We start from the raw sequence: 17825 nt of genomic DNA, 5'->3' as shown, positions 1-17825 counted from the left end.
ATGTAATCCATCCTAAAACTAATAATATTTTACATTGTATTTTTTGTACTAAATCTTCAAAATCTGATGTATATTTTAGACTTACAGCACATATCATTTTAAACTAGCCATGTATGAAGGCTGTAGTGACATGTGGCCAGTACATGTTGGCCAGCACAGCTCAAAAGAGTAGTCTATTTCTATAAAAATCCATTAATTTATTCTTTTGGACCTAACATTTGTCCTATCCTCTTTTTTATTTTTTTGAGACAGGGTCTCACTTGGTCAACCAGGCTGGAGTGCAGTGTCACGATCTCAACTCATTGCAACCCCCACCTCCCAGGCCCAAGCAATTCTCCCAGCTCAGCCTCCTGAGTAGCTGGGATTACAGGCATGTGCCACCATGCCTGGCTTATTTATTTATTTAGTTAGTTAGTTAGTTTTTTTAAGACGGCGTTTCACTCCTGTTGTACAGGCTGGAGTGCAATGGCGCGATCTCGGCTCACTGCAACCTCTGCCTCCCGGGTTCAAGCGATTCTCCCATCTCAGCCTCCCGAGTAGCTGGGATTACAGGCATGCGCCCCCAAGCCCGAGTAATTTTGTATTTTAGTAGAGGCGGGGTTTCTCCATGTTGGTCAGGCTGATCTCGAACTCTCGACCTCAGGTGATCCGCCCACCTCGGCCTCCCTAAGTGCTGGGATTACAGGCGTGAGCCACCGCGCCTGGCCCCCCATCTTATTAAGAAAATAAATTGTATTTATCTGACACATGTTCTTTAATTAGGCTCTAAGTAAATATTCTTTACTCAGCTGTAGAAATATGTGCTGATTGTTTCTGTATTTGTAAAATTAATGTAGTGGCATACTCCACTAAATGTATTAATTTAGTGGAAAGTAGTGAGTTTAGTGGTTTAGTGGAATTAAATGTTAGCATTCCCAAACAGTGAGATACCTACTAAAGGGCAGGTTCTTTTAGATACCATTTTCCTTGATCTTTTTAACAACTTGCAGAAAAGGCCCCAAAACTTACAAATGTGAATTGTAAAAGTTGAGAGCTTAAACAGCTAGCCAAGGTGACCCAAATTATATCTGAGCAAGATTCTGAAAGCAGGTATCCTGGCAACAAGTTTGGTGTTCTTTATACAATTTGTTCTCATTATAGGTGCCTATAATGACTCGGATAAAACACAAGTTACGTATTTTCACCTTACCTAGAAATACGTGAATCAAAGAAATAAGCCAGAAAACAGTGTCATTGGAGAATATACTAAGTTACCTTTTCTGTTACTTCCTGAAAAGTAGTGAAACTGACAGAATTAGTTAGTGGAGAAAGAACAAGGCAAATTTACAGGAAACCCTGGACTGCAAGGTCTTTGTTTCTGTCTCATCTGAACTTTCGTGAGACTTTATTTTAGGGCTGGGCGTTTAATGTAATAATATATACTGTAATATATCAGTAGTAAATACATGTGAGCCAAAGAAAAGTTGTTCCTTATTAGAATATGCTACAAATAAAATTAAACTGAGTATAAATAAGCTTAATTATAAAACTAGTTTGTGCTAATAAAAATGTAATATGAGCCACATATAATTTTAAATTTTCAGCTATCAAATGGGATGGAAACATTTCTTTGATCTGACTTTGACCGCCACACTCAGTATGGGGGTACAAATTGTGCTAAACTTAGCTCCCATCCCATGGTGCCAATAACTTCCTATGAGACTGCACTGCTGCTGAGCAAGTGGTGGGTGCCTGTCCCCCACATCTCTGCTCCCACAGTCTTGGAGATGACCCCTGGTCCGCTGCTCCTCCTAACCCCTTCAGCATGGCTCCACTGCAGTGGGTTCCTGTCAGGTGATCAGTTAAAGCAAAGAGAGGAGTAGGCTGCATAAATTGTATACCTCTGTTTATCCACGTTATCCATTGACAATTAGGTTCTTAAAAATTTGTTGACTGTTACTAGCAGTGCAGTGAGATGAGCATTCTTGTACGTATTTCCTTTTGCCCAGGTGGGAGAGCTTTTTCCTGAAGTACATCTCTAGAAGTGGGATCATTTGCTCATGGAGTATTTGCATCTTAAGCCTTAATAGGCCTTGCAAATGGTGTCAAATAAGGACCTAGTTTTTCTCTCCTACTGTAGATAACCAGTTTTCCCAGAGCCATTGATTGCATCATCCATCTCCCTGCTGATCCACACAACCACATCTGAGGCAGGCAATGTCAGTGTCTGTGGTGTCCGTGTTGGGCCCTCTCTGCTGCTCCCTTGTTCTCTGTGTCTGTCCCCAGCACTAGCACCACAGTCTGAATTACTGTTGCTGCACAACCTGACACTGGAGAGAGCAAGCCCTCCTCCACGTTGTTTTCTTCAGAGTTATATTGGCTGTTCTTGGTCCTTGATCTTTTGTATAAATTTTGTTGTGTAAATATGATTGTATATGTAAATATTCTAAAAATGGTGTATATAAATAATTTTTACAATTCAGTGTTTGCAATGCAACATTATAAAAATTACATGTAGAAATCTTGTATAAATAAAAATTGTATAAAATCTGATTGTAAAATTCCATACACACACATACCTTTTGGGATTTAAGTTACATTTGCATTGAATTTCTAGTCTAATTAGGGGAGAATTACTATCCATGATTAAGTCTTTCTTTAGATGACCATGGCCTGTCTCCATTTATTAAGGTCATTTCTGTATTTTGACAAAGGTTTTTATACGTTCTATAAATCACATTTTTTTTCTTACTAGATTTTTAAAAATTTTTTAGAGGGGCGGAGAGGGGGCAGAGTCTCACACTGTTGCTCAGGCTGCAGTGCAGTGGCGTGATCTTGGTCCACTGCAGCATCTGCCTCCTGGGTTCAAGCGATTCTCGTGCCTCAGCCCCCCAAGTAGCTGGGACTACAGGCATGCATCACCACACCCGGCTTAGATTTATTTTTAATAGTTTGTTGCTAGTGTTTTGGAAACATAATTGATTGTGTGTATTGGTTTTATTTCCAGAAAACTTACTGAACTTTTTAATTAGTTCTAATAGTGTGTCCATACATTCTCCTGGATTTTCTACCAGCACAGTTATATTGTCTGTGAATACTGGCAGTTTTGGTTCATTTTCAATTCTGGTAACTTTCTTTTTCTTGCCATACTGCCCTGGCTTATATTCCTAGTTGCTATTAGGAATGGGTTAATTAGTTGAGATTCTTCATTTGAATCTTTTTTTGAGATGGAGCCTTGCTCTGTTGCCCAGGCTGGAGTGCAGTGGCACCATCTTGTTTCACTGCAACCTCCACCTCCCGGGTTCAAGCAATCCTCCTGCCTCAGCCTCCCAAGTAGCTGGGAGTACAGGCATGTGCCACCACGCCCGGCTAATGTTTGTTTAGTAGAGACAGAGTTTTGCCATGTTGGCCAGGCTGGTCTCGAACTCTTGACCTCAGGTATCCGCCTGCCTCGGCCTCCCAAAGTGCTGGGATTACAGGCACGAGCCACCGTGCCCAGCCCATTTGAATCTTTTGAAATGATCAAATTATCTCTGCCCCTCATGCTTTTAATGTGGCGAGTAGCTTTAATCTGTTTTTCTAATATTGTACCACCCCACATTACTGGATTAAACTTTATCGTGATAATATTTGTTTTTCTATTTCTGGATCAGTTTGCAAGATTGTTTCAGGCTTTGGCTTTTAAGTACCTAGGTGAGATTCACCTACTCCTTTGTGATGAGTCCAAGCCCCCTAGCTTTGTGTGGGAGATAATCTCTCAAAGCTTCCTTACAAAAGCATTTGGAGGCTCGCCTTTTTGTTGTATTATTTTGTTGTTGTTTTTTGCTTTTTTGAGATGGAGTTTCACTCTTGTTTCCCAGACTGGAGTGCAATGGCGTGGTCTCGGCCCACTGCAACCTCCACCTCCCAGGTGCAAGCGATTCTCCTGCCTCGGCCTCCTGAGTAGCTGGGATTACAGGCATGCCACCACCACACCCAACTAATTTTGCATTTGTAGTAGAGATAGGGTTTCATCATGTTGGTCAGGCTGGTCTCAAACTCCCAACCTCAGGTGATCCGCCCGCCTTGGCCTCCCAAAGTGCTGGGATTACAGGCGTGAGCCACCTCACCCGGCCTTGTTGTCATTTTTATATTTGTTTCTTTGAAGACTGGGGAAGGTTGGTTATTGAAACTATATTTCTAACTCAGTTTGGGTAACATTTTTCTAGAATTTGCCCATTTCATCTGTTTCTGAGTTTTTGACACTACTCTTCTCAATAGAATTCTTACATGATTTTTCAAAGTCTCCATTTTAGCTGTAGTTTTTGACCCCCTTTTAATTCTTAATATTGCCTATTTATACTCTCCTTTTTTCAGGAATCATTTTTGCCAGAGATTGAACTTGTCTTTTAAAAAATTTGGATGTAGGTTTTGTTTATCCTTTGTGGTGTATGTCTTTTAGTTCATTAATTTCCTATCTTTATTTCCTTCTACCTTTCTTTTGTTTATTCTGGTGTTTTTTGTTCTAGTTTCAGTAGTGGATGATTAGCTTATTTTATTTTTTTCCTCTTCACTAATAGGATGGCTTAAAGTTACAAGTCTTTAAGCAACACTCTTGTTTCATTCCACAAGGTGGGATATATAATTGCTTCATGGCTTAGTTTTAAATGTTTTCAGATTTCTTCCTTGTTCCATGAGTTACTTAGAAGCAAGTTTTAAAACTTATATAGTCTTTAAATTTTTAAGTTGAGTTCTAATTGAGTGGTGGTCTGAGAATGTTATTATGATTTAATTCTTTACTATTTGTTTAATTTTTTTTTAGCTCCTGGCCAGGTTTTATGGTTTTTTAAAAAGGTGTCACTTTTAATCATATGTTCAATAAAGTAGATTTATTAATTGTGTTTGCATCCTCTATACATTTTCCAGTCCCATAACCTGTGTTACCAAGAGAGTTGGGTCAGTCTCACCCTTTAACCTTGGATATATCAATTTTTCCTAGTAACCTTCAGTTTTTACTTTATATGTTTTGCAGCTATGTTATTAGATACATGTAATCAGAGTTACTGAATTTTTAAGTTCTTGACCTTCTCTGTTCTTAATAATGACTTTTATCCTAGTCTGTGTTATCTGAAAATAATATAACCAACTTTCATATGGTTAGTATTTGCTCGGAGTACTTCTTCCATCTCTTTATTTCAGCCTATATGTCTGTATGGTTTAGGACCGTTGAATGGCCTGTAGCTGCTGTTAGAGTTGGTCAGTTTAGTCTGTTAACACGTATTTAGATTACTGATGGGTTTGAATTCATTCCTCTCATCAGTTTTGTGTTTTATTTACCTTGCTTTTTCATTGCTTCTTTTACTTTTCTTGCCTCCTATTTTTTCTTGTTTTCTCTCTTTTCTTTAACAATTATTAATACAGTATAATGTAACCAGTAATAATGTACATAGTAATGAATACCGCTGAACCTACCACCTAATCCAAGATCTAAAACATTGCCAATAACTTCCATTTGAATAAGAGTTTAGTTTGAATGTTAAAAACTCTTGTTTTTCCTAGATTGTCTTTAAATTTTTAACATTCATTCTCAACAAGGGCTAAAATTAGTATCTCTAGCCTCTCCCCAAATAATAAGAATCTTGAAACCTTGCAACTTCATATCCCCCTTCCACCTTATATATTATTGCTGCCTAAGCATTTTAATTCTTTTATTTCATTTTGTACTTGCATATTCTGCTTACGTACTTATCTATAATTTAATTCCCTCCAAATTTTATTGTTGATATTAGTATAGGGTCACCACTTGTTTCACTTTATCTAGGTTGCTGGTTTCTCAGTATTCCTTCTGTCTGGTCTCTCTGGCTTGCATTTTCGTGCTGAAATATGTCCTTTAGTAGGTCTGTCAGCAGGGATCTGTTGGTCGTAGTTGCTTTATCTTTGAATATGTCTATTCTCATTCTTAAATGAAAAAGAATTCTTAAATCCAAATTGCCAGTTGTTTCTTTCATCATAATTTATATATAGCCATTATCCTCTGGTATGTATTGTTTTAAGTGGTCTGCCCTTGGTCTCATAGTATTCTTTATGAGTAACCTGTCTTTTCTCTCTAGTTGCTTTTAAGGTCCTGCTCTTGTCTTTGGTGCTCTGAGGTTACTCTGTAGTGTGTTTTGATTTGGATTAGTTTAAATTATCCTGCTAGACACCTTCTCTGTCTTTTTTGGGATGAGGGAAGAATGTTGTATCATTAAATCTTAGAATTTTCTCAGCTATTTAAAAAAATGTTTCTTCTCTGTTCTTTGGATTTTTTCTTTTCTCTTTTTGTTTTGGAACTCCAGTTATAGACATATGTTAGAGTTGCTCATTCCGTGGTTCTTAGCTCTTTCATTTGTTCCATCTCTCGATTTTTTTCTAAAATGTCACCTTTATGTCTCTTATGCTTTTTTACTCTCTCAATTTTAGTTCTGTCTCCCAAAGTTCTTGAGTCTAATCCTACTTCTAATCCATCCTTCCTTCTTTTTGAGCTTTGGGCTTTTAGCCTCTCTACCATTTGTGTTGATCTGTGGGTATCCTTTTTAGCCTGGTATGAGGTTTATTCTTTCCTGGGGGGGGATTCCTTTCTGTTTTGTTAATATCTCAGTTTGGGCTAGGGGTTCCTGGACAAATGGGCTTGGTTGTAGAGTACTAGTCCATTGTCCCTACAGCTCAAGAGATGCTTCTACCTGCCAGCTCAGGATAGTCAGAGAAAGCATCCTGTAGTCCCCTCTACACTAGTGGGCTTTTCTTCTTTTTTTGATCTACCTATCTTCTGTTGAGGTAAGTGTAGCCCTTTTGGGGATCATGACTTTATGGAATAGGAGGGTATTCTCTTCTCACCTCCTACCTTGAGCAGACCCAAACTTCTCCCCTGTCCCTTTGAGGGCTGAAAACTCAAATGTCACAGACAGACGTTCACACTTCATTTGGTCTGAATATTGCTAGCCATGGAATTTCTAAAATTTGCTTCTACGAACTATTTATTAGTTTCAATGTGCTAAGCTTGCTGGGAGGAAATGCTGGTTGTGAGCATCAGCACAGAAGCATTCTGGACGGTTATTAGCACAAAGTTAACATTTGATTTTATAATATCTTCTGCTAACAGTGTTTTTTAAACTAACTCTTTACGGTGTCCTGTGTACTAGGTACTGTGCCTGTGCTGACTTCCTAGCTTTATTGGAAGTTCCTTGACAGTGGACCGAATCCCTACCCCTTACTCTTTCTCCATCTCCCTCTGCAGTGCTGAGCCCTCAAAAACAAAACAGCAACAAAAAAACACACTTGCACTAGTTGCTGATTGGTTAATCCCCACGGAAAGGTTACCAACAAACCACAGCAGTGACACAGAAGGGAATGCCTATTTCCACATCTAGGGAGGCCCACCTGCCCAGTTCCGTGCTGCTGACTTAGAGCATGGCTTTGCTAATGATATCCTTGGCTCCTTCTCTGCCTCGAGCCGCAGATGTTCTCTGCCTTCTGTGACTCTGCTCCCCTCCCTAGGTGGTGTCATGAAGTGCATGGTGTTTCTCCCCTGACCTTCCACATACACTTGCCTGCTCCACATCCCCACCTGCCCAGGCAGGGCATCACACGCCCTTATCCATCCAGTCTTCCTGGAATTTTACCCACCTCAGTGAGGGCAGCTCTTCCCAGTCACTCAGGCCAAGAACCTGTGCCTTTCTTAACTTCTTTCACACCTGTCTTCTGGTTAATAAGGAACTTCTTGGTGCTCCTTTCCGAATATATACCAAATCTGGCCATTTATTTCCTCCATTATGCCCACCATAATGCAAACCATTGTCATCTTTAGACTGAACTAAAGTAGGCCTCCCCTGCCACTCTCCACTTAGTGTCAGTGTTCCACGAAAAAAAAAAAAACCACGTCTGATCCTGCCTTCTGCTGCTTGCAGCCCCCACCCAGCTCCCACCATCCTCAACAGCACCCGTGGCCCGGCTGCAGGCTTTGCGGACCTGACCCCATTCCCTGGGTAAGGCTGGGTGTGCCCCTGCCTCTTGCCCTGTGTGGGACGGTCTTGTCCCCAGATACCTGTAGCTGATCCTGTGTCCTGTGCAGGATTCTGTTCACCTGCAACTTTGCCAGAGGTTCAGACTGACATCTCTACAGATTGTTCGACTCCCTTTATACCCTTAAAAGAAACAGTGGCAGTTATCACTTAGTAAACACGATGGATGCAGAAGTGACAAGTCCTTCCCGGAGGGTGGAGACCCTGAGAGTAGGGATTCCGTTCCGCCCAGTCCTGCGTATCCACCGTGGGCTCAGAGGCCACACACCGGTTCTTTTGCGTGTATGCACCTATGTAGAGATAGAGCCATAAGTAATGCACTCTTTAAAGGAACGGGATTTTATATTTTGGGGGGAGATTAAGTTGATTGCCAAGGAATCGGGTGGGGATAGTTTATAAAAGTGAAGGACATAAGGAACAGACACGCAGGAATGAGGGAACGAAAGCCCCGGAGTCGCCTGGGAGCCTCACTGCGCTGTAGGACCTCGTGCTGGTGGGGCCATCCGTTTACGATGTGGTGGGCATCCTTTGAGATTTTTCTTCTGTGATTTTTGGGGAGGTGGGCGGTACTGGTGACATCTGCTGCTTCCAGAGCAGCCGTCCTTCCTGCTCCCTTTCTGGTCTTCGGTTGTTTCCACTCGGGTTCTTGGGGGGCACGCTCCCTCTGCTTTCTGGAGGTGATTAATTTCCCAACTCCTCGGCACCGCCTTCCCCACCCGAAAAAAGGATGCAGAGCCACGCCTGCAGTTGGGTGGGCCTCCCGGGTGCTGGGCGGCCCGGGGCGGCGGGGACCCCAGCGGCGGGGCGGGCGGGGCGCTGACGTGTCCAGGCGGGATTGGGCCGCCGCCCTATATAGCAGCCGGGGCCCCGGCGCCGCGCCTCGGAGCGTCCCGGCTTCTCCCGCGCGGCGGGCGAGCAAGCGAGCGGCAGGACCAGCGGGCGGGGGCCCACGAGTGAGCGCGCAGCACGGGGCTGGGAGGCCCGGGCGGGCGGGCGGGCGGGGCGGGGCGGGGCGGGCTCGGGGGGCTGCCGACGTGGAGGCCGCGGAGGGGGAGGGGCCCGGGTGCCGCGGGTCCCAGGCTGCGGCCCCCGCCCGCGGGTGTCCTGCTTACCGCGCGTGGCGGTTGTGGGCCGGACCTGGGGCCGGCTCCGAGTCTCTTCTGCGCGTGGCCGTGGCGCGGAGGGGCGCTCACAAACTTTCTCAAGTCCGGTGGCGCCGCTGGGCCGCTCTTGGCCGCAAGCTGGGCTCCCCCGTCTCTTCCCGGGGTTTCGGTGGGGCACCCCCCGGGCCGTGGCCGCACGGCGGGGGAGGGGCGGCCGACCTGAGCCCAGGTCGCTGACGTTGGTGGGGCCGGCCCTCCCCTCCCCCGCTCCCGCGGGGGCGCCCCCTTCCCCTAGCTTGGGCTGCTCTGGCTGGCGGGGGCGCTGTGTGCGGCCAGGGTTGGGGTCCCTGGGAGGCCAGCGGGGTCCTTCCCTCCAGGTGGCGGCGGGGCGGGGGTCTGGGCGCAGGCCGGGCGGTGGGGGCCCCGCAGCACCTCCACCTGCCGCGCGGGGCCCGCGGCCGTCTACGTGTTCGGGGGTGGGGAAAGCCGCTCTTCTTGGGCCTGGAGTGCAACTTGGACGTGCCCCAGGGTCGTGGATGAAAAATACATTACGGAAAAATACCGAATTTGGATGAAAGGCGGGGAGGCCGAGGGGTTGCTGTCCCTTTAAGCCTGTCCCCGCCCGCGGGCCCTCGTGGCCTGTGGGAGGGCCGTGCTGAGGTGGCATCTGCGAAAGTTCCTCCATGCAGGATGGGTGCCGACTTCCAGAACTTAGTGAGAAGTGCGGAGCGGAGCCTGCCTTCTGCTCGCCAGTCGCCTGCGGCCTCTCCTAGATTTCAATCTTGTGATCTTTGAGTGGATCAAGATTTTATTTTCCCATTCTGAACTTTGGTTTGTGGTCTTGAGTAATTTTACTTTTGGAAGAGGAGAAGTCTGGATTTCAGCCGGAGGCTTTTTTGATGCCCTCCATACCCGGTCCTGTCTGGTGCTTTAAAGCACTTGCGGGTCTCATTAACTGAGGCTGAAATGAAATTCTTCCTGGAGTATTACTGATAATTTTCTTGGAAGACTGTTGCCCATTGAATATGTAGTTGGCAAAACTTATCACAAGGGAATCAACTTAATTACTTTCTCGTTTAAAAGCAAAAAAGTAGAACCCCTCATGTGAAGCCTTTTCTGTTGCTGGCAGAAACCTGTTAAACTTGTGCTAAACTTGTAAGCACCAGGTTTCCCACGTAACACACAGCTCTGTCAGGACTCCACGTTTTGCTCTACACGTATTAGGGCGGAAAGGGGTCTTGGTTCCTGCCCTCCTTCCTTTAGTTCTAGTTCTGTTTGCTGAACGTTAAATTCTGAGATGTGACCTTTTTTGCTGTGGACGTTTGCACTCTGGGAAACAAAATTAAAAGTCCACGTTCATTGTAGTTTGAGGTTTACATTAGGTGGACCTGGACACTGATTGATCCGAGCTTCCTATGGGAAAAGTACTTGGGAGAGCCAGAATCACGAAGGGACTGGGGCCATATGGGAGGGACTGAAGGAGACAAGAGATAGGGCTCACCTACCAGAAAGAGCCTTGGAGGAGGGCGGACTTGTTCTCCATGGCCAGAAAGGGGAAAGAAGTTGTAGATTTTGTCATAACTTGAGGTGGAGTGTTTACAGCCATGCAGGGGTGGACCCGGGCCCTGAGAAGGCCACGAATTTCCTGTCCCTGGTGGTATTAAGAAATTGGATTAGAGTAATATCTGAGGTTCCTTTCAATCCTGATTTGGGCAGTACTGTTAGATCCAGTGAGAATCTGAGATACCCGATGTCTAGCCTCTGTTCTTGGGTATCTAGGCCTGCCCAAGGTATCCTGGGAACTTCAGATAGCAAGTGGAGTTGCCTGGCGCTGTCCTGGGGTCGCTGAAAGATCCACATGGAACAGGATTAAACCCTCGTGGGTGTTGTCTGTGAAGGCAGAGCCAGGAGCAGGGCATAGCAGTGTGGGGTGGACATGGAGCTGTAGGGACAGTTTCTTAGGTGCTGCTTTGTTGAACCAGAGGCAGGTGGACCCCTGGGCTGCGCCTCACGGGATTGGGAGCACAGAAGGAGAATGAGACTGACTTTTAAGAAAATCTCACCCAGAATTTCAGGGTCTGCATTTACATGTGGGTCATCAAATGCTTGCTTAAAACGCAGTCTTCGAAAACAGGTTTTGAGTTGTTTAGAAGAAAAACAAAATGTTGTTTGATGATACCAGAACCCTAGATGTTAAATGTGTCTCTAGTTGGGAACCATTCGTTACAAGCTCTGACAAACTGCCACTTGGAATCTGGAGGCTAGGGACTCAGTATAGCCTGTCAAACCAGTCCGGAGTTTTCTGGAGGTCTACCTTCTTCTGCCTTACCTGGCTGCCTGAGGGTCTGTGCACGCCTGAGGAACATGAGGGGCTCTGCTCCAGGGTCTCCCTCAGACACAGGAGTAGGTTCCCTTATGTTGAGAGTCCTTTCAGTATAGGGTCTGGCTGGACTTGGCTTCTGAAGGGTGTGTGAGTGGTCTCAGAAGAGACTGACACTGGGTGCACGGTGGGGATTGGCTCATCACAGCTCTGTGCTGGAGAGTCGGTGCGGGCTGACATGGACAGAACTGCATTTTGCAGACTTCTAGTGTGGCTGTCACTGGGCACTGGAGATTTGCCCAGAACCTGGCTTGATAAGGGGGTGGGTGTCTGGGTTTAAGAAGTGACATTGGAGCCTGGGACAACCTTGAGTGAGAGACCATGCCAGGTGGATAGTCAGCAAGCAAGAGTGGGAGGGCGGAGGGTGGATGCAGGAGACCAGAGGCAAGTGTCATTGGACACCCGTTGGGGTGCCTTAGCCTAGAGTGCCCTGCCCCATTTTGCTCCCAGACTGGACAGACACTTGGAATCTCAAGGAGCTCTTGCCAAGTTGTTAATGTGCTACTGTGACACTTTGGAGAAATTTTTTTACTTTAATCTTTAAAACTTGCAAACTAGAATTTTTGGTGATGCTTTTAAATGGAATACTCTTGATCAGTTTGTCCCACCTTTCCCCTTCGGTCTTGGGGTACATCTGTGTGTCTGGTGCATCTGGGGCCCCATAGTGTCTCTGGTTTGTGGCAGGTTCCCTGTGTGACTCAAGCCCTGTATTTAGAGTTTTAAAAAAACTCATGACCAAGATTAGAATCCGGAAATACCACCAGTCCACATCCTCTGCTGGAAAGGCGAGACCCTTTAATCCAGTCTACTGGATGCACCCCCATTGCCATGAACCGCCTTCTCAGCTCCGGACCCATGTGTCTTAAGGGCAAGATTGTTGTCACGGTATTAATAGTATTCTCCAGTTGAGTGGGGTGTTCCTGTTACTGTCATTGCTTTTCCCATTTTAGACACATGCCTCACTCCTGTCAGCAGTTCCACCTTTTCATGGTTGAGGAGCACATGTGGTCGCCAGCCTCCCATCTCCAGAGTCCCCTGAGGCGAGGTGACTCACCCTCCTACTTCACAGAGTTCTTGGTCCTCCCCAGACAGCCTTTGAAGGTTCCTTTCAATCCTGCGATTTTATGACCTGGTTTCTAAATCCCCAGTGGATTAGAAAGGACTGAAGGACTTTTACAGGCTAACAGCAAGAAGAACAAAGTAACTGCAAAATGTACGGAGAATTCTTGAAGACAGTAGCTCTTGGTCACCATAAGTGTTGCAGAGCCCCCGAGGTCCACATTCTGTTGTAGGTCAGAGCCCAGCACAACAACCCTTCTTCTGGTTCAGCCGCCTAGCGGTTATGTGGGGTACAGGAAAGATGATCCAGCCATGCAAGAGAGCACCAATAGTTTTGTGAGGATTTTACTTCAAAATGGTTAAGTTTAGAAGTTTGGCACTTAAAAGATCACTCCCTCAGGTCCCTGGAATAGTTGTCCTCTGCAAGTTTGAGCTGGTTCACATTTTATTTTGTTTTGTTTCAAGCTAATGGTTTTCTTTTCTTCCAAGAAACTTGCCTGAGTATTGGTGTTAGTAACCAAAGCATAAATAATATCTTGACCTTTTCTGATTTTGAGGTAAAAAGATCTGAGTTGTAAAATGTAGATAAGTAACTTTTCTCTGGTTTCCTCTCTCTCCTCTCCCACTTCCCATCCCATACCAGCAAAAGCTGGCAGGCTGACAGAGGCGGCCTCAGGACGGACCTTCTGGCTACTGACCGTTTTGCTGGTAAGTTTGACCCTGTCTGAAGACTTCCTGTCCCTGGGCTGTGTGTGGACCTGGGAGCACAGGGATGCGTATTTTCTTAGTCCTGTGTGTACCTTCTTTCTTTATATCACACCTTCAAGTTTCTCGTGGTTTGTCAGAGATGTCTCCATAGCTTCACCTCCCAGCAGGAACCATCTATAGACGTGTGCCCCTTAGATGTGTCATCTGGCTTCCATCTGTTTTTAACCTTTTATTTCTTAAATATGAATTATGTTTATTCAGTATTATCTGAATTGGGGTCTTGCTTCTCTTTAGGATTGCAGGCCTTAACTTTTCTTGAACTTGGGGAGAGGTCTTAATTATGTTATAAAAATTATGCAAAATTCACTCCTTATTACTTGGCCTTGTTGTGTGAGTAATTGATGCGTAATTGTGTAAAGAAAATGGGTTCTTCCTCACCGTAGTAGTTTGGAGCTCACCTGGAATTGGGGAGAGGGAAGGAGAGGAAGCTAACATTCCTACCTCAGAATGCTGAATGTACCCCATTTTTCAAATAAGGGAGCTGTGGCTTTCAGAGCCCATATCCTACTGAGCACTGTGGCTGTGCTAATCTGAGAAACTCAGTGCCCTTGGGCCAGGTTTCCCCTGCTGTGCGAGTTCTGTCCCACACCTGGGAAACAGAATGGAGGAGAATAACCAGTCAGTGTGGATCAAGGGCATTTAGCGCAATTTGTGGGTCTGTTACTGTTGCTACAAAGCACTGAGGCTGCTTTTTCCTGTCACGCAGCTACCACTTATAACCACCTGGTTAAGTCGAGATTTGGAGGTGGTTTAGTTTGGGGCCTGGATGCACCTTACAGAGAGAGACTGGCTGGCTTTTTGTAGCAACTGTCATGATGCATTTTGTAAGCATTAAGAGGTGTGTGGTGAGCAAATTGACAGAATAACCAAGGTCACTGTTAGGAGAACGATCCTGGTGTTGATCTGTGCCTGGAGCCTGGGTCAGGCAGGTGGCAGGTTCCATGGTCCCCCGACCCCTGCGGTTAGGGGTGGTGCAGACTGTGTCTCTGTGGCCCCTGGGGTGGACAAATGGATGCAGACTTCCTGGAGTGGAGGATGAGCTCCTCCATTACAGGCACCTTTTGAGGGGACAGTTAACCAGCTGTTCTAGGACAAGCTTGTTCAACCCGAGGCCCAGGACAGCTTGAACATGGCCCAACACAAATGTCTTAAACTTACTTAAAACATGAGTTTTTTTGTTTGTTTTGTTTTGGTTTTGTTTGTTTATTAGCTATCATTAGTTTATTTTATGTGTGTCCCAAGATCATTCTTCTTGCATTGTGGCCCAGGGAAGACAAAAGATTGGCCACCCCTGTTCTAGGACCTCCTTTACTTGCATTTTCCCCCCCTTTTTATCACTTGGTGAGAGTTTGGATATCAGCTTACATCAGAGGTTATGAGGAAAATAAAAAGATATAGTTTGCTGGTAAAAAAGAGAATAAAACTTTTGCTAAAACTCTTAGGTTAACAATCTCATAGATAACTGAGGGTTGTACTTTGACTTCTGATCTATTCTTCTTTGCTTTAGTGGTTTTCCCGGATTGTGTGTAGGTGTGAGATCAACCATGAGTTCCGTTGCAGTTTTGACCCAAGAGAGTTTTGCTGAACACCGAAGTGGGCTGGTTCCGCAACAAATCAAAGGTGACAGCCCTTTTATGTGCTCTTCCTGGTAATGTCTAAGGCATTGCTCCCTCTAAAGCCTTTACCAAATCTTGTGCCCTTTCTAGAAGTACCTTTTGGCCCTGTGATTGTGGGGCAGGGAGGGCCCAACATCTTGTGTACTGTTTTTGCATTGCCGTGTGTGCAGGGGCGACTGGCCAGGCATGAGGAAATGAATCAAATACAGTGAGATTTAGAATGTGGACAGCTTTCTGGAAAGCCAGCGAATTTGACCATTGGTAATTAATGCAGTCCTTTTCAAAACTGCTTTTTCCTAATTGTGGTGAACTAAAATCTGGGCTGTGAAGCATCCCAGAGCATTGCTTAAGCCTGCCTTGAGGATGAACGCTGGACCCTGGCTTCGGAGTGCTCGAACGCCACTGGCTGGGATTAAGAGCAGTGCTGTACAGTAGAATAGACTACAAGCCACGTGTACAATTTTTTGGATTCTCTGGTACTTATTAAAAGGGAACAGGTGAAATTAATTTTGATATTTTACCCCAATATGTCTAATACATTGTCATTTCAACATCTCTAATGTAAAAAAAAAAAAAAAGGGTGGGGGGAGCCATTGATATTTGAGATTATTTCTCTTCAAAGTCTGATGTGTATTTACAACGGCGGGACATTTCCTTCCAATTGAATGCCAGATTTTCATCCAAAATCCTTGGTCTGTGTTTACATGTTATAAAATCTTCATTTGAAAGAGCAGATTGTTGTACTCCAGGTTGTTCCAGACACACTTAAAAGTTTTCCAGTAACTAAATTGAGTATTAGTTCTTAATATTAATTAAAATATAAAATTCACTTTTCCTTAGTCACACTAGCCACATTTCACAAGCTCATTTCTGGTGGCTGCTGTGTCAGGTGTTGGAACCCCAGAAGCTGCTTTGTTCTGGGGGCCTGGGATCCTCCCACCGGAGCCAGCTTCCCTGTGAAGTCTGTGTTTCCCTTTCTAGAGAGGGAAGACAGCATTGAAAGAATGCTCCCACCTGTCATGTCAGCGCTGTCGGGTAGATGGACGTGCAGCTGGGAAGTGATGGGCCTGGACTTGGGCATGAGCCTGTCTGATTCCAGAGGTCATCCCCCTGTTCTCTGTCACATCCATTCATGGTGTTTTTCACTGGGCCTTGCTATTGCCAAGACACCGTGCTCAGTCCTGGGGATTTGGGGTCGTCCAAAACAGTCACACCCTTGATTTCATGGAGATTGTGGCTAATGGCACAAACACATGAACAAATAGGGCACTATGGAAGATGGAAGTGATAATAATCAGGGAACCTGATTTCCACAAGCCTTGCTGTCCTCTGCCTTGGGCAGGGCAGGGGGAGATCAGTGGTGACAATTCCCACTGCAGTCTTTTTTTTGAGACGGAGTTTTGCTCTTGTTGCCCAGGCTGGAGTGCAATGGCGCAGTCTTGGCTCACTGCAACCTCTGCCTCCCGGGTTCAAGTGATTCTTCTGCCTCAGCCTCCCGAGTAGCTGGGATTACAGGCATGCACCACCCACACCTGGCTAATTTGTAGTATTAGTAGAGACAGGGGTTCTCCATGTTGGTCAGGCTGGTCTCAAACTCCCGACCTCAGGTGATCTGCCCACCTCGGCCTCCCAAAGTGCTGGGATTACAAGTGTGAGCCACCGCGCCCGGCCTCCACGGCAATCATTTTTAACCTTGTATGTTACAGTGGAAAATCAGAGTTTTCTTCAAAGGCAATTCTCACAGGTGGTGCTGGGTAGGACCATTGTTTTACAAATGTAAGGGTCTGTTCTGTGCCTGGCGTTGTCATAGTTGTGATTGTTTTAAGTGTGTTATTTGACTCTAGAGGACTTAAAAATTGATGGAGCAAGGGTTGCTTTCAAGGGGCTCACCCCGTTAGGGGAGTGGGGCTCACAGTGTCTGAGCTGATGTTTACCAGGGAGACCATGTGGATGGGGGTAGGTTCGCTGTCGGAGACTGGGAGTCTCTGGCCTCCTCTAGCTCTCACACTCAGGGTGCTGGGCCTGGTGACCTCCTGGGGCCTTTTCCCATCACTATGAATTAGAAGAGAGGGGTGGGGGGAGTTGTCCCTGGAGCATTTGATGGTTCTTTTTTGTCTTTTTAAGCACTGAAACCCTTAAAAGTGTTTTTCATGTAATGCTAAAAGTAGTGCTTCCTTTTAATCTGTGTTGGCTGGTCCAGTTGCCACTCTAAATTCAGAAGAGGAGAGCGACCCTCCAACCTACAAGGATGCCTTTCCTCCACTTCCTGAGAAAGCTGCTTGCCTGGAAAGTGCCCAGGAACCCGCTGGAGCCTGGGGGAACAAGATCCGGCCCATCAAGGCTTCTGTCATCACTCAGGTAGAAACACCATTGTTTCTTTTAAAAATTTTATCATGTAACATGTCCATGTAAATTTTTAATTTTTTATTTATTTATTTATTTTTGAGACGGAGTCCCGCTCTGTCGCCCAGGCTGGAATGCAGTGGTGCGATCTCAGCTCACTGCACGCCCCGCCTCCTGGGTTTACACCATTCTCCTGCCTCAGCCTTCCGAGTAGCTGGGACTACAGGTGCCCGCCACCATGCCTGGCTAATTTTTGTATTTTTAGTAGAGACGGGGTTGTTGCACCGTGTTAACAAGGATGGTCTCCATCTCCTGACCTCGTGATCCGCCCTCCTCGGCCTCCCAAAGTACTGGGATTATAGGCATGAGCCACCGCGCCTGGCCAGTTTTTTAAATTTTTAAAAATTAATTGCTGTTCTTTCTTAACCTATCCTTCCAAGCGTAGAATCTGATGGAAGAGTTTCTGAACGTGCAAGATTGAGAATGCTTTGAGTAGCTAAAGGGAGAAGGCCTTCAAGTTAAATCATCCCCCACCCCAGAG

At 45.6% G+C, this 17825-nt stretch overlaps 1 protein-coding gene across 10 annotated transcripts in view; it reads left to right on the top strand.

Annotated features, from left to right (window-relative positions):
- HDLBP (high density lipoprotein binding protein) overlaps positions 1 to 17825 on the top strand; it is an 84566-nt gene that overhangs the window by 32069 nt on the left and 34672 nt on the right. For 8 of the 10 annotated variants that reach the window (XM_054477253.2, XM_063648428.1, XM_063648429.1 and 5 more), the window contains 3 exons: positions 13201 to 13265; positions 14833 to 14945; positions 17142 to 17299. In XM_054477253.2, coding sequence (XP_054333228.1) covers positions 14870 to 14945; positions 17142 to 17299 — 234 coding nt within the window. In that variant the 5' untranslated portion in view covers positions 13201 to 13265; positions 14833 to 14869. Of the gene's footprint in view, positions 1 to 8676; positions 8969 to 13200; positions 13266 to 14832; positions 14946 to 17141; positions 17300 to 17825 lie in introns of those variants that run through there. The other 2 variants (XM_054477251.2, XM_063648423.1) reach the window with 1 other exon arrangement.

Source organism: Pongo pygmaeus, chromosome 11 (assembly GCF_028885625.2).
Source record: "Pongo pygmaeus isolate AG05252 chromosome 11, NHGRI_mPonPyg2-v2.0_pri, whole genome shotgun sequence".
NCBI classification, from domain to species: domain Eukaryota; kingdom Metazoa; phylum Chordata; class Mammalia; order Primates; family Hominidae; genus Pongo; species Pongo pygmaeus.
The sequence above is the reverse complement of the archived record's forward strand: the minus strand, read 5'-3'. Positions and strand labels throughout refer to the sequence as shown.